Raw genomic sequence first — 16,508 nt, 5'->3', positions numbered from 1 at the left:
TAAATAACCCATTTTAAATCTCAGAGAAATCCTGTTCATTAGTTTGTTGCATATATTGCTTATTCTACAATATTTTTGCAGCTCTACTATATGGTACAGATAAAAATCATAAGCCTTTACTAGAAACTGACTTGTCTCTTAAAAGGAACTATTTATTGGTAGGATATACTTCAAAAGATCAAGTAGACAAAATGCAAGAACTGCTTGTTCATTAGATATAGGGTGTGTCAAGGTTCCTCCCCCACTCTGAACTCTAGGGTACAGATGTGGGGACCTGCATGAAAAACCTCCTAAGCTTATCTTTACCAGCTTAGGTCAAAACTTCCTCAAGGTACAAAATATTCCACCCGTTGTCCTTGGACTGGCCGCTACCACCACCAAACTAATACTGGTTACTGGGGAAGAGTGTTTGGACGCGTCTTTCCTCCCAAAGTACTTCCCAAAACCTTGCACCCCACTTCCTGGACAAGGTTTGGTAAAAAGCCTCACCAATTTGCCTAGGTGACTACAGACCCAGACCCTTGGATCTTAAGAACAATGAACAATCCTCCCAACACTTGCACCCCCCCTTTCCTGGGAAATGTTGGATAAAAAGCCTCACCAATTTGCATAGGTGACCGCAGACCCAAACCCTTGGATCTGAGAACAATGAAAAAGCATTCAGTTTTCTTACAAGACGACTTTTAATAAAAATAGAAGTAAATAGAAATAAAGAAATCCCTCCTGTAAAATCAGGATGGTAGATACCTTACAGGGTAATTAGATTCAAAAACATAGAGAACCCGTCTACGCAAAACCTTAAGTTACAAAAAAGATACACAGACAGAAATAGTTATTCTATTCAGCACAATTCTTTTCTCAGCCATTTAAAGAAATCATAATCTAACACATACCTAGCTAGATTACTTACTAAAAGTTCTAAGACTCCATTCCTGGTCTATCCCCGACAAAGACAGACTATAGACAGACACACAGACCCTTTGTTTCTCTCCCTCCCCCCAGCTTTTGAAAGTATCTTGTCTCCTCATTGGTCATTTTGGTCAGGTGCCAGCAAGGTTACCTTTAGCTTCTTAACCCTTTACAGGTGAGAGGAGCTTTCCCCTGGCCAGGAGGGATTTCAAAGGGGTTTACCCTTCCCTTTATATTTATGACAGGGTGGAAAAGAGCTTTTTAAACGTACGAATTAATTCAACTCAGCAAAAAAAGTTTTATGTTTTAAAACTGGCTAGACACAATATGCAAATTTGGGCTACTGAACCAAAGATTTCTCCATAAAGTTTATACCTCTGTTTTGGAACAGCCAATACTGGGGCTTCAGGCAATCCAAACTGAAAAATATTTGTTTAAGAACTTCTGACTTTGAAGCATTTGGGTGTCCTAGGAGATTTAACAGGAAGTGTATGACATTTCCTCTGCAGTAATATGTAGAGTGCTACAGTTTGAGTTAAAGTTTGACCAAACTGGAGTCAATACTGAATGTTTTTAGATAGCCTGTAGAACAAGACGCTGCAATATTATTAATTGCAAGAAGTAAGGTCCCACATTTTGTATGCTGCATCTAGTTATTAGTTTTATTTAAAGCTTAAAGAATAGATAATACTTGAAGCACTAAAAAAGCTGGGCCCAAGCCCAAGATAATTCCAGATTTTTCACTTATATTTCTCAAAATCTGTAAAGACATCCCCCAAGTATAAGAATGGCCACACTGGGTCAGACCAAAGGTCCATCTAGCCCAGTATCCCATCTTCCGACAGTGGCCAATGCCAGGTGCCCCAGAGGGAATGAACAGAACAGGTAATCATCAAGAGATCCACCCTTTGTCACCCATTGCCTGCTTCTGGCAAACAGAGGCTATGGGGGATCATCTCTGTCACCCTGGCTAATAGTCATTGATGGACCTATCCTCCATGAACTTATCTAGTTCTTTTCTGTATGATGCATTTATGACCTCAACTGTTAAGTTACAATAAAGAGTAGGAATAATGGGATTTTCTGAAAAAAAAAAATCTAGTTGGGAACACCACCACCACACTAAGTACCACTTAGAGAAAGCAAGCACAAAGTCACAGGGAAAACATCTAACTGAAAGGCATTTCAGTGCCTAGGCTTCCTCACTGTAATCAAGGAACCATACCTGTTTATCTAAAAAGTCCTACCATAAAACTCACTTCTACATTACATTTAAGTGACCAGTTTATGTATGTCTGGCTATTATATCAATTCCAGTTATCTAAAGAGATCTTATAGATACAGACATATTCCGTAAACATGTCCCACACTTAGCAATAATGGATGAAATCCCAGGCCCAATGAAGTAAGTGGCAAGACTCCCATTCACTTCAGTGGAGCCAAGATTTCCCCCATTTCATTTCTGAGTGCTTTTGTTTTTGTTTTGGATGGGGGAGTGGAGAGTTTAAAATAATATGGGCAGTGATTTGAATACTACATTTACTGGACTAACAGTTAGCATTTATATAATATTCATTTCAAGAGACTGGTACTCCTGTCTCTGGCATGACCTGTAAGACCAGAGGTGGGCAAACTACAGCCCGTGGGACCCTCCTGCCTGGCCCGGGAGGCTCACCCCCGGCCCCTCCCCCGCAGCCTCAGCTCAGCTGCTGGCGCAATACTCTGGGCAGCGGAGCAGTGAGCTCCTGGGGCAGCGCAGCTGCAGAGCCCGGTCTGACCCGGTGCTCTGTGCCGCACCGCCGCGAGCCACCAGTGCTCCAGGCAGCGCGGTAAGAGGGCAGGGAGCAGAGGGGTTGGATAGAGGGCAGGGGGAGTTCAGGGTGGTGGTCAGGGGGTGGATAGGGGTCGGGGCAGTCAGAGGGCGGCAAACAGGGGGGCTGAATGGGGGCAGAGGTCCCGGAAGGGGGAGGCAGTCAGAAAGGAGAGGAGGGGTTGGACGGCGCAGCGGGGGGCAGTCAGGGGGCGGGCAGGGGGGCCAGATGGGGCAGCGGTCCCAGGGGAGCCATCAGGGAACGGGGTGGTCGGATGGGGCAGGAGTCGGGGGGGAGGGAGGGAAGGGGCATAAGTCGGTGGGGAGGGAGGGAAGGGGCGGGCGGGCCACGCCTCCCTCCCCTAACTGGCCCTCCACACAATTTCCAAAACCTGATGGAGCCCTCAGGCCAAAAAGTTTGCCCACCCCCGTGCTAGATGATGCTGTGACAAGTCACTTCCCCTTCCTGTGCCGCAGGGCTTGTATACATTTAAAATGCTGCAGTGGCACAGCTCCACTGTCTCCACCTCTCGGGGAGTCTGAAGAGCACTTGTCTATGGGCTGCCCCTGGGGGAGAGGGTGAAGGAGGTGGGCTGCTGTGGAGCCCAGCCCAACCCTCTTTGCCCCCTACCAGCCTCTCTCTTCCAGTAGATGGAGGTTCCTGCCTCATGTGGAGGGAGGGAGCATGGGTCAATAGGCCTGTAGACTTGGATTGAGGCACAGGAATCTAACAGTTGAAATTAACAAGGTTTTGTTTTCTGCTGTATGTGTACTGATCATTGAGTATCTGTACATCTCTGGGAACAGAACAGGTTAACAGCTGATGCTAAAGCAACCAGAACAGTCCCACAGACTTTTGGGGCAACAAACTACATCTTTAGACAATGGAGGTATATTTGAACTTAATACTTTGAAGGACAAGCTGCATCCTCTCAGATAAAGTATTTCTTGCCTAAAAACTAAGTTACACTTGAATGTAATTTGATTATAAAAACTTAAGTCACGTTTACCCTCAGAGAGCTTGCTACAAGCAAAGAACTGGAGGGACTTTGTGGCATTTCTAAAATATCCTGTGGTAGGAAGAAGTCCCAAACGTTACTACCCTAAAGCAGCAAAACAAGTGGGAATTTGTTCCTAGAATTTCCTACTGTGGGAAAACACAAGTAGTTTTACAAAAGTTAAATGTAATAAGATCTCCCAGCATTTGAAATCTTTGTTTTAAAAATAACATAGGCTGTTTGTCAGCAAACTACTTTGAAGCTAGTTTAGAAATCCTCTCCTACACATAGTTATGAGCCACACTCCAAAAACAACAAACAAAACAAACACACCTGGTTTCCTCCAGGGATGTTTAACAAATGCTACTTAACTGTGCAATTTCTGCAAAGATACAGTTCCAGAATACCAACAGTAAATGATGCTTCAAAAAAAAAAAAAAAGAAGAAGGATATTCAGGAATAAGACGACCACAGTCGGTCTGTTTAGTTTATGTCTAGACAAAACTTAAAAACGGCAAAGGGTGGAAAAGGGAGAACAGCCAAATATGATTCAATCTGCTTTAACTTGTGACTAATCTTCCTACTTATTCTTGGAACATTTGGCATTTGCTGTTGCATCTTTTGTTTGTCAAAGGCAATGGAGAATTTTTTTCTAACTACCTCAAAAAGAAACAGCTTGTTTGTTTGCTTTTGCCTGCTTTTTCTTTCTATCAAAACACACAGGCAGAAATAGTGCTTAAAGTTTCGCTCAAGGCAAACATCCCTAAAGCACCAACTCATGCTGCAAAAGCTGCACAAGATTCAGATGTTACTCCAATTCTATCAGGTATCAGAAAAGGACAGAGAAGATCCTTTCTAAAGGAGTTTCCTGAATGGACATCTTGCTGTTTGTTACAATGTTTATGGCAAGCCCTAGTGACACTACTAATTAGATAAGCTATTTTGTCAAGCATGACTGGATATAGAAAATTACCATAAAAATGCAGAACAGAACAGAACTACAACAAGCTTGCACCTCAGCAGAAGACTCTAAAGGATCTTCCTGCCTTTGCATGGAAATAGATTCCCAATACAACATCCATTTAGTTGTAAACTGGATTAGACTGCTCATCTATTACACACACTGTGGCTTTAAAAAAAGGCAGCTGTTAATTAACAGCCTCCTGTTTTCTTGCCAGGAATGTATTATTTTTCAATAACGTGAAAAGCCCTTTTCATTTTCCAAAGAACACCAAAATACAAAATGAGAAGTAATCTCAAAGGCTGTAGTCTTAAAATTTTACAAGATTCCTCCATCTCACTAATTTCTTAATATATTCTAATTACTGATATTGAGTCTACCCTCCTCCTCCACCAAGTTGTAGTGTTTACTAATGAATCTAGCAGCCTGACCTATGACCTCTAGTTCTCCTGCAGTTACATACTCACACTGGGTTTTACCCTGGGGACTCATTCATTAATCCACATACATTTTTCACAAGCCAGCTTCTACTTTAAATTGTCAAAGCATCTTCATTTCCCACATTTGCAGATTAGATCTGACTGTGCCAGAGACCAATCATGTCACACCTAAGTGATCACACTGTACAACTGCTGAGAAATCCATAAACTGAAATATTAATGTGTATCACAGATGACACAGAAGTCAGAATTTGATGTAACACATAAAAGTGGTGAGTAGTGTACAATGGGAAGCTACACACAGTCTGCCTGTCCTCCTTCCCACAACCCAAACACAACATATTAACATCTAGAAATTTTTTGGATTTTTTAGATGGAAGGCAAGGGGGAACCTACAAAGGGTCATCAAAAAAATAAGAGGAGCTTTTGGGTTTGCAACTCAGCCTCTTTAAAAAACCTAAAAACAAAACAAGATGCTAAATACGAAGGTACCTTTAATAGCAGATTATATTCCTGCAGCATCTATTTCCCCCAGAGGATCCCAAACCACCTTACAAGCTGCAAGGCATAAGAATGCCTTCCCTTACTCCTACGACACAGTCAAGACAGGAGAGCAGACACCACACAGTGCACACAATATATGAATGGACCTTTAGACTATGATCTTTGAAGTATATCTTCTAATTTTAAGAGATGAGCCACAGAATCTTTGCAATTAGACCAGACAAAACCATGGTCAATGTCTCATCCAAAGGTTCTTGTAGACACAGACTGCAAACATTTATGTGAAAATAAAATATTGCAATACCACCTAGATCTTACATAGCACTTTTAATCAAAGTACTTTAACAAGGAAATAAGCCATGTTATTCCCATCTTACAGATGGGGAACACTATGACACAGGGAGGTGAAGTGACTTGCCCAAGGTCTCCCACAGCAGGCCAGAAGCTGAGCCAGGGAACGGAAGCCAGGTTTCCTTAGTCCCTGTCTGCTGCTCTATAACTGTGGAAATTTACAATATATGAAACTTTTATTTTATCTAGGTCATTATAGCAGCAACCATCAGTTTAAACCAGTTCAGATATGCATTGCAAACCTAAAGGATTCTGTCATCTTTGACATTTCCATGGTAGCTATAGGAAACTCTGACTCTTATTGCCCAGGCTAGCACAGGAGAGCACCTCACTGGCTCTCGGTCCCACAGAAAGAGCAGTAAGTTTAGACAGGTTTCAGAGTAGCAGTCATGTTAGTCTGTATCTGCAAAAAGAACAGGAGTACTTGTGGCACCTTAGAGACTAACAAATTTATTTGAGCATAAGCTTTTGTGGGCTACAGCCCACTTCAGCGGATGCATAGAATAGAACATTATATATAGATATATATATACACAAACACACACACACACAGAGAACATGAAAAGGTGGAAGTAGCCATACCAACTGTAAGGGTCTGATTAATTAAGATGAGCTATTATTAGCAGGAGAAAAAAAACTTTTGTAGTGATAATCAAGATGGCCCATTTAGACAGTTGACAAGAAGGTGTGAGGATACTTAACATGGGGAAATAGATTCAATATGTGTAATGACCCAGACACTCCCAGTTTCTATTCAAACCCAAGTTAATGGTATCTAGTTTGCATATTAATTCAAGCTCAGCAGTTTCTCTCTGGAGTCTGTTTTTGAAACTTTTCTGTTGCAAAATTGCCACTTTTAGGTCTGTAATCGAGTGACCAGAGAGGTTGAAGTGTTCTCCTACCAGTTTTTGAATGTTATGATTCCTGATGTCAGATTTGTGTCCATTTATTCTTTTGCATAGAGACTGTCCAGTTTGGCCAATGTACATGGCAAATGGGCATTGCTGGCACATGATGGCATATATCGCAATGGTAGATGTGCAGGTGAACGAGCCCCTGATGGCGTGGCTCATGTGATTAGGTCCTATGATGGTGTCACTTGAATAAATACGTGAACAGAGTTGGCATCGGGCTTTGTTGCAAGGATAGGTTCCTGGGTTAGTGTTTTTGTTGTGTGGTTACTGGTGAGTATTTGCTTCAGAACTGGCCTGTCTCCCAAGATCTGTGAGAGTGAGGGATCATTTTTCAGGATAGGTTGTAGATCTTTATGATGATGCACTGGAGAGGTTTTAGTTGGGGGCTGAAGGTGACGGCTAGTGGCGCTATGTTACTTTCTTTGTTGGGCCTGCTCTGTAGTAGGTGACTTCAGATTGACAGAGCCAGAAGAGTACCCAGAACACAACAAAAACACTAACCCAGGGACCTATCCTTGCAACAAAGCCTGATGCCAACTCTGTTCACGTATTTATTCAAGTGATACCATCATAGGACCTAATCACATGAGCCACGCCATCAGGGGCTCATTCACCTGCACATCTACCATTGCAATATATGCCATCATGTGCCAGCAATGCCCCTCTGCCATGTAACTGGCCAAACTGGACAGTCTCTACGCAAAAGAATAAATGGACACAAATCGACATCAGAAATCACAACATTCAAAAACTGGTAGGAGAACACTTCAACCTCTCTAGTCACTCAGAAACAGACTTAAAGGTGGCAATTTTGCAACAGAAAAGCTTCAAAAACAGACTCCAGAGAGAAACTGTTGAGCTTGAATTAATATGCAAACTAGATACCATTAACTTGGGTTTGAACAGAGACTAGGAGTAGCGGGGGCATTATACATATTGAATCTATTTCCCCATGTTGGGTATCCTCACATCTTCTTGTGAACTGTCTAGATGGGCCATCTTGATTATCACTACAAAAGTTTTTTCTCCTGCTAACAGCTCATCTTAATTAATTAGCCTCTTACAGTGGGTATGGCTACTTCCACCTTTTCATGTTCTCTGTATGAATATATATATGTTCCATTCTATGCATCCGATGAAGTGAGCTGTAGCCCACGAAAGCTTATGCTCAAATAAATTTGTTAGTCTCTAAGGTGCCACAAGTACTCCTGTTCTTTCTGAAGAAGTTTAGAGTAAATCCAAGTGGACTCTCTCGTCTTTCCCCCACCTGGGAATTTTAACCATAAATGGAATTAAGCAGGAAGGGCCCCGCCGGAGCTGGCAGGGACGGGGCCGTACACTCCCAGCCCCCCCGCCCCGGCTAGGGTATTCACGAGGCTTCGGCTCGGATTCAGTCCCGGTGGAGCAGAAGCAGCCCGAAGAGCTCGCGAGCAGCAGACGCCGCACCCGCGAGGGGGGGAGGGGAAAGCCCTGACAGCGGCAGCGCCCCGGCACACGCGGCCACTGCCCCGCACGCGCGCACGGAGGGGTGGGGGCCGCGCGAGGCGGGTGGGGGCCGCACTCACCATGTAGAGGGTGAAGGGGAAGCCCAGCAGGAAGAGCCACAGATACAGGTGCAGCGCGTTAACCCCGGCGCCATGGTGCGGGTCCTGGTACCAACCACCGCTTAGCGCCGCCCACACGCCCTGGCGCAGGATCTGCAGCGCCTGGGAGCCCATCGCGGCCCCGCTCCGCCGCGCCGGCCCCGCTCTATCCGCCCTGCGAGCCCGGCCAGAGCCGCGTCCCGCCTGCACCCCGCGACAGCCCGCCCGCCCGCTGCCGCCAGTACCGCCTCCCCCCCGCCAACGCCGCCGCCATCTTAGGTCCGGGCCCCCGGCCGCCCCCGCGCCGCCTCTGGACCGGCAGCCCCTGCGGCTGGAGCGGCCCGCCCCTCTCGCCGCTGCCAGGGAGAGACAACGAGCGGCGCTGCCTGATAGAGCGGCGGCCCCGGCAAAGCCCGCCCCGCCTGGGGTGCCCCCGTGCGGCGTGGAGGAGGAACAGCACTTCTGAGTCAGCAGCGCAGGGGCTGCCGCTTGCCTCGGCCAGGAGAGCGTGCAGCAGGGCCGAGGCTCGGAAAGAGCCGCCTCACCTGGCAGTACCCCCGTCTCCCTATGCCTAGGCCCCAAGGGAGTAGCTGCTGGCGGGAGGGTGACAAGAGGGTGTCATGGGCCCCTTAGTCACCGTGATAATGTGGGCAAGGGCTGGGGGTAGAGGAATCTGGTTAGTGGCAGTTTCCCCAGGAATTGAAATTGGGGGTGTTTCAATCTCCAGGAGGGGTGGCAGCTGATGAAGGGTAAGATCCTGAGGGCAAAGGTGCACTTTATGGCACCATAGTAAAACTTACTTCATTACCGTTTTATTAGGTTTAACTCATGTTTTAAAATCATCACACAAATTAAAATCAAGTCTCCTATGAAGCACAAAAGCTACGTCCTTCTTGGTTTCTTGTACTTTTGCACAACTCTATACATTAACTTCTCAAATGCAGTGCATTCATCTTTCGTGGTTTCTCATGTGTCCGGTACTTCCAGTCCGTCATGATATGCTCATGGTCAGGCAAAAGGTGACTCCTTATTGAATAGAATTTTGTGTTCTGAAAGGAAAAAGAACGTTCAACTGTAGCTGTTGGGGCTGGGAGTAGCAAGAGATAAATTCCTACTTCTTTCATCCCAGGAAACATAATACAAAGTTTGGGCTGAACAACCACTTGTGATGATAAAGAAAAAGCTGAAGTCAAATCTTCATTCATTTGTTGTATAGTATTTCACTCTATGTTCAAATTTTTTAGTCTGTCCTGATCACATAGCAGCCCCATTGCTGATAGAGCCTCACTCCACCCAACTGGCGGTGTTTTATAAGACAGGCATCTGTAAAAGCTATGTAAAGGTTCAGTAGAATCCAAAGGCTGCTGTTGTAGATTTATAAGAATCAAGTCTGTGTACTTTTTCAGCTGGCTTAACAAATGCTTCTTGTCCTCTTCACTTAAGGAGTCAATATACGTGCCTTAAGTAGTCAATTTCTGAACTGAAGTCTTTGCTTCTTCCAGTCCGTTTTCAATAACCCTCTCTCTCTCGTTGATCCAAGTGTAGCTTCTATTGTTGGACAAAGATCTACTACTGTTGTAGCAGATGCCTACATCGCATTGTTTAATGATTCCAGTGGTTTCAACAGTAGACTTTCAAGAGAATGACAATTGTCCTTTCTAAGAGCAGGTCTACACTATGGGGTTAAATCGACGTAAATTATGCAATTCCAACTATGTAAATAACGTAGCTAGAGTCGATGCAGCTTAGGTCGACTTACTGCAGTATCTATACCGCGCTGGGTTGACAAGAAAAACTCTCCTTTCAACTTACCTTATGTTTCTCATTCCGGTGGAGTACCAGAGTCGACGGGAGAGCAATCTGCAGACATTTAGCGGGTCTTCACTAAACCCGCTAAATTGACCCCCGATGGATCGATCACCGCAGCGTTGATCCACGGTAAATGTACACATACCCTGAATGTAGTAGCAAAAGTAGTCCACCAGTCTCACTACTTAGATCCGTCCCATCTCGGTAGATATTTTCCAAAGCCAATAATAATGGTTGCAGTAATTTTAAGACAACAGCCAAGGATCGCTTATGAGAAAGCCAGTGGGTTTTCTCAGGTTGGACTCATTTGAACTTCGGTCCCAGTGTATCTTCTATTTTTTCCAAGACATACAGTCCTTTTGGACTCTTGCTGGAAAAAAAAAAAAGAGTATACGAAGAAATTAAATTGTTTTTTTTAAAGGTCTTTTGAAGATTCTGCAGCTCGTACTAGTGTTAGCTGGAGCAGACGGCCTCTGCAGTGCGTATAGGAGAGATTAGAGTTACACTTTTCTTTGAAAAAAGAAAAGGAGTACTTGTGGCACCTTAGAGACTAACCAATTTATTTGAGCATGAGCTTTCGTGAGCTACAGCTCACTTCATTGGATGCATACCGTGGAAACTGCAGCAGACTTTATATATACACAGAGAATATGAAACAATACCTCACCAGCAGGACAGTGGGGTGGGAGGAGGTATTGTTTCATATTCTCTGTGTATATATAAAGTCTGCTGCAGTTTCCACGGTATGCATCCGATGAAGTGAGCTGTAGCTCACGAAAGCTCATGCTCAAATAAATTGGTGAGTCTCTAAGGTGCCACAAGTACTCCTTTTCTTTTTGCGAATACAGACTAACACGGCTGTTACTCTGAAACTTTTCTTTGAGCAAAGCTTTTACTCCACCACGTCATCCAGAGTAGTTTGCAACTCTATCAAATGCACAAGCAGCCATCTGTTTGGGGGTGCAATTTACAAGCATTTAACTTTTCTAAGATGTGGGTTGTCACAGATGCAACCAATGTGTCTTCTATAACCTGAACATCTAGAAATGCGTCTGCTGGCCTACCCCTGACATCAAGATAATGTACGCAATGTCTTAATACTTGACACCAGTTTGCATCAGTGCATTCATCAGCCATGTATGCACGTTTTATGCGGTGAGAGAGTTCTTCACTTTTTCAACTGATGAGCCTTTCACTACTGTACTGCATGCTTCTAACCAGTCAGTTGAGTTTCTTGCAGAAAGATAGTGAGCATTTGCTGGGCTTGGTCAGAACCAGTGTCCAATTAACAAGTGACAATACATTTAACATTGGCCTCCAGTTTGTAGTGTGTGGTATCTTTTGCTTAAATAGAAAGTATGATGTAACAGCCATGTTTGTTTGCATAAACTGTGTTGTCTCTCCAGCATTCTTAACAGCCTCATAAAATACTTCTAAAATTGGCTTTGACAGTGACTGGCTTATAAAGTTTTCTGCATGTCTATGTAGTCCAGAGGCTTAGTGTTTTGCAGCCTTTTCACACAGGTGTTATAATATAGATATTCAGGCCTGTCGGTAAAGGCCTGTACTCGAAGAATTTAGGTTTATTCTTATAACTTGGCTAGTTATAGAGGTATAAAAGAAAGAATCAAAATCACTGTCTGCCAGTGTAAGGGCCTTCTCTTACTGTGACAGTCTGAGGCCTTGTTCTTAGATTAAGGCCTTTGGCTAAGCAGCAGAGGCAGCCATAAGCTGGGAAGTGAATGGTCAGATCCTCACATTCCAAACTAGTCACACTGAAATAAGGTGCTGTTGGGCTGTTAGGAATACAGTCCTGCCCTGATAGTGCCTATCACCCCCAGAGAAAGGGAAGTGCCTAGAAAATATAAAAGGAAACTTAGTTTGATAGCATCCTGTCTGGCAAGAACTCACTTACCAATAGTGGGATGTAAAATCCTCACTTCTGTATTGTTTTGTCATTATAGTTCCCACTTTGCTATCGTGTGTCTGTATAGTCTCTGTCTGGTTCTGTGATTGTTTCTGTCTGCTGTATAATTAATTTTGCTGGGTGTAAACTCATTAAGGTGGTGGGATATATATTGGTTACATAGTCATGCTACAATACGTTAGGATTGGTTAGTTAAATTTCAGGAAAATGATTGGTTAAGGTATAGCTAAGCAGAACTCAAGTTTTACTATATAGTCTGCAGACAATCAGGAAGTGAGTGGGTGGGTGTGTGGGGGGAGATTGGGAACGGGGTAAGGAAATTGGAATCATGTTTTGCTAAAGGGGGAAATGGGAACAGGGAATGGGAGTGGGGAAATTGAAATCATGTTTGGTTAAGGGCAGGAATGGGAACAGGGACACAGGTGTAAGGCTCTGTGGTGTCAGAGCTGGGAAGGGGGACACTAAGGAAGGAAACTGGAATCATGCTTGTTGGAAGTTCACCTCAATAAACATTGAATTGTTTGCACCTTTGGACTTCGGATATTGTTGCTCTCTGTTCATGCGAGAAGGACCAGGGAAGTAAGAGGGTGAAGGAATAAGCCCCCTAACAACAGGTTGTCAGCATTGGTTTGCTGATCAGTCTGGCAAACCAAGCTCCTCCACTTTTACTATATAAATCCATGGTATGCCCACATCTTGAATACTGCATGCAGTTCTAGTATCCCCATCTCAAAAAAGATATATTGGAGTAGGAAAAGTTACAGAGAAGGGCAACTAAAATGATTGGGGGTATGGAACAGCTTCTATATGAGGCAAGATTAAAAAGCCTGGGATTTTTCAGCTTGGAAAAGAGACCACTAAGAGGGGATATGATAGATATCTATAAAATCTTGATGTTGGGATACGGAAGGGTTAAGTAGAGACCTGGGAGACCGCTGGTGTGTTGGTATGGTATTAGGGAGTAGAGTCACAGGCAAGCATAATTTCTTCGCTTGATAGATAAGTGTCATTCCTCGCCTTCCCCTTCAGCTTGTTGGGGATAAATAAATGTTAGAGCTGCATAAGGAATGGAGTTGTCTAAAGGATACCTTTGTGTAAAGAAGTGTTATCTCCCCCTCCCTTCCTTTCCAAGCTACAAATACCAGAACTGCTCATGACCCCTTCCCCACTCCCCTAAAAACTGCTGATTAAGGAAACTTCTGGCAACAAATTACTACGAAGAAATGTATTTTCAAGGTAAAAATGTGTGTATAATATGCATAATGCTGTAATCAATCAATAGGGGTGGGTATAATCATAGTATTGGTGTTTCTATTACTTAATAAGGGTTTCTTTGGGTTGTAACAGATCTAGGCATTTACATACTAACTTAAATAAAAAGAGAGTGTACTGTAACTAATCCAGTGCTTACTCGACAATTGGGTCGAGGGGAACAAGTATCACAATAAAGAAGCCCATACTCAAATCCACCACTGGGTCAACCTGCTCCTTCTAACACTTGACTGATCTGGAGAAAGTGAACACAGAAGTGTTATTTACTCCTTCACATAATACAAGAACTAGGGGTCACCCAATGAAATGAATAGGCAGCAGGTTTAAAACAAACAAAAAGGAAATACTTCTTCACACACCACAGTCAAGCTGGGGAACTCATTGCCAGGGGATGTTGTGAAGGCCAAAACTATAACAGGTTTCAAAAAAGAACTGGATAATTTCATGGAGGATACAGGGGAGGGATAGCTCAGTGGTTTAAGCATGGGCCTGCTAAACCCAGGGTTGTGAGCTCAACCCTTGAAGGAGCCATTTAGGGATCTGGGGCAAAAATTGCAGATTAGTCCTGCTTTGAGCTGGGGGTTGTACTAGATGACCTCCTGAGGTCTCTTCCAATCCTGATATTCTATTCTAGGATAGGTCCATCAATGGCTATTAGCAGGATGGGCAGGAATGCAACACCATGCTCTGAGTGTCCATAGCCTCTGTTTGCCAGAAGCTGGGAGTGGACGACGGGATTGATCACTCGATAATTGGCCTGTTCTGTTAATACCTTTGAAGCACCTGGCATTGACCACTGTCAGAAGAGCGGATATGGGGCTAGATGGGCCATTGTTCTGACCCAATGTGGCCCTTCTTATGTTCTTATGCAAAAAGTAATTATAATATACAATAAAATAAATAAAAGTACTTAGTACAGAAACTCCTCAAGATAATGATCTCTCAATACAGAGATGATATGTCATAATGATCGTGTCAAATAAAGGATTTTGAAAATCTTGACCTACTACGAAATGTATATTTGTAGAAGTTTCCCAGTCACAAATCTAGCATTCTGGAGCAAAGTCACTAAAATATAGTCCAACAAACAAACATTCCTTTAACATGCCTCTCCCTTCTCCCTCCACCGCACCCCACATATAGTTGTTGTCCTTGGTCAATGGAGACCCAGAGTTCAGAGGTGCTTTTGCGGGATTTCACCTACCACTGCGGTGGGGGAACAGGGGTGAAGGCACCTTGCTCGTTCCTCCAGCCACTCGCTGCTTGCTCCGGCTACTTGGTCTGGCCGCTGTTCATCAGGCTCAGTTCATTCTATCGCTCTGTCACCGATGATACTGTGCCATCACATTCTACTGGCACCTACCACTGTGACCTCAGTGAGTTAGGCTCCTGAGGTTCCACCCAGCAATCAGCAATTTCAGCTCTCTGGGGGAACCTCACAGCTAGTGCAGAATGGGCAGGGTCTTCCACAGAAATGCTGTCCTGCAGCAGGTCTAAGCACTTAGACCTAATTATCAGTGATTTCAGCTCTAGTGGTCACTTAACAAAACAAAACAAAAAAACCTCTCAGTGGAGCGTACTCAGCCCTGTCTTTAAACAGGGGAGTGGGGCAGGTCAAATAATGCCTGTGACTCTTCTGCAGAACTCACACGACCAAGCAAAACACCTGTCCCCACCCTCTCTCTCTCTCCACTGGGATCTGCCATCCAAACCCCTTGCTTAGTGAGTGCAGTTCAGTTGAGAGTGAGCAATGCTTAATTTGTAATGAAAGAGGTGCCAGGGCTCAAGCAAGTTTTTTTACTTTCTTAACTGATGTGGCAAGCACAGAGGCTTGAAAAGCCAAGCCTAGATGTGCTGGGGGCTCAGATTTGGCAAAAATTAAGCACTGAGGGTGACCCCATGAATTATGACAGGCTAGGTACAGTTCTGCTGCCCTTACAGCATACAATAAGGATAACAACATTTAATTCCCCCCACATTCAATACTAAAGTGATTTGTAACCCAAAACCAGCCATTCAGACTTGGCTTACAAATCATAATTTGAAATTATAAGGTTGGCCAACATCACCAAAACGAATGCACTGACATTGTCAAAAAAAACAAAAACAACAATAGCTATGTAAGGAAGCTAATCTTTGTTCATATCTTTCAAACCTATTATGCTTTTTCAGGTACAAGTATTTTATCATATACTATATATTAGTAGTCTCCAACCTTTTTATGAACAAGATCACTTTTTGAATTTACGTGCAACCCAGGATCTACCCTTCCCCTTCCCCAAGGTCCTGCCCCTTCCCCGAAGCCCCACCCTACTCATTCCATCCCCCTTCCCTCAGTCACTCACTCTCCCCCACCCTTACTTACTTTCACCGGGCTGAGGCAGGGGGTTGGGGTTCGGGAGAGGGTGCAGGCTCTGGGCTGGGGCCAAAGGGTGGGAAGGGGCTCCAGGCTGAGCCTGGAGCAGAGGGTTGAGGTGCAGGAGAGGGTGAGGGGTGTAAGCTCTGGGAGGGAGTTTGGGTGCAGGAGGGTGCTCCGGGCTGGGGCATAGTGTTGGGGTGTAGGAGGAGGTACAGGGTGCTGGCTCCAGGAGGGGGATCAGGGCTGGGGCAGAGGTATAGGAGGGTATAAAGGGTGCAGAAGAGGGTTCGGGGTGCTGGCTCCGGGAGGGGACTCAGGGCTAGGGTGCAGACTCCTGTCAGGCAGTGATGCAAAGGGGCTAAGGCAAGCTCCCTGCTTGCACCGGCCACATGCTGTTCCCAGAAGTGGCCAACACAACCCTGCGACCCCTGGGGGGAGAAGCACATGGCTCTGCACGCTGTACCTGCCTGCAAGTATTGCCCCCACAGCTCCCATTGGCTGCAGTTCCCCATTCCTGGCCAATGGGAGCCTGCCTTAGCCCTGCAGCGCCCAGGGGTGGCGAGTTGTATGGGCCCATGGTGCCTGGGCTCCAGGAATATTCAGGGCCTGGGGGCCCGGCTCCACCAATGTTTGGAGCCGGTCTCTCCCCCAGCCCTGCCTGCCTCCTTCAG

The 16,508-nt window shown here is 44.8% G+C and overlaps 1 protein-coding gene across 7 annotated transcripts in view; it reads right to left on the bottom strand.

The window, feature by feature from the left end:
• Positions 1 to 8,744, bottom strand: part of PCNX1 (pecanex 1) — a 132,231-nt gene extending 123,487 nt beyond the window's left edge. For 4 of the 7 annotated variants that reach the window (XM_078853319.1, XM_078853322.1, XM_078853320.1 and 1 more), the window contains exon 1: positions 8,453 to 8,743. In XM_078853319.1, coding sequence (XP_078709445.1) covers positions 8,453 to 8,605 — 153 coding nt within the window. In that variant the 5' untranslated portion in view covers positions 8,606 to 8,743. Of the gene's footprint in view, positions 1 to 8,452 lie in introns of all 7 variants that reach the window. The other 3 variants (XM_073348508.2, XM_073348509.2, XM_078853321.1) reach the window with 2 other exon arrangements.
• Positions 8,745 to 16,508: the final 7,764 nt, after the last annotated feature.

The sequence above is a fragment of the Lepidochelys kempii genome, chromosome 6, assembly GCF_965140285.1.
Source record: "Lepidochelys kempii isolate rLepKem1 chromosome 6, rLepKem1.hap1, whole genome shotgun sequence".
Lineage (NCBI taxonomy): Eukaryota > Metazoa > Chordata > Testudines > Cheloniidae > Lepidochelys > Lepidochelys kempii.
This window is presented reverse-complemented; position numbering and strand designations above follow the sequence as displayed.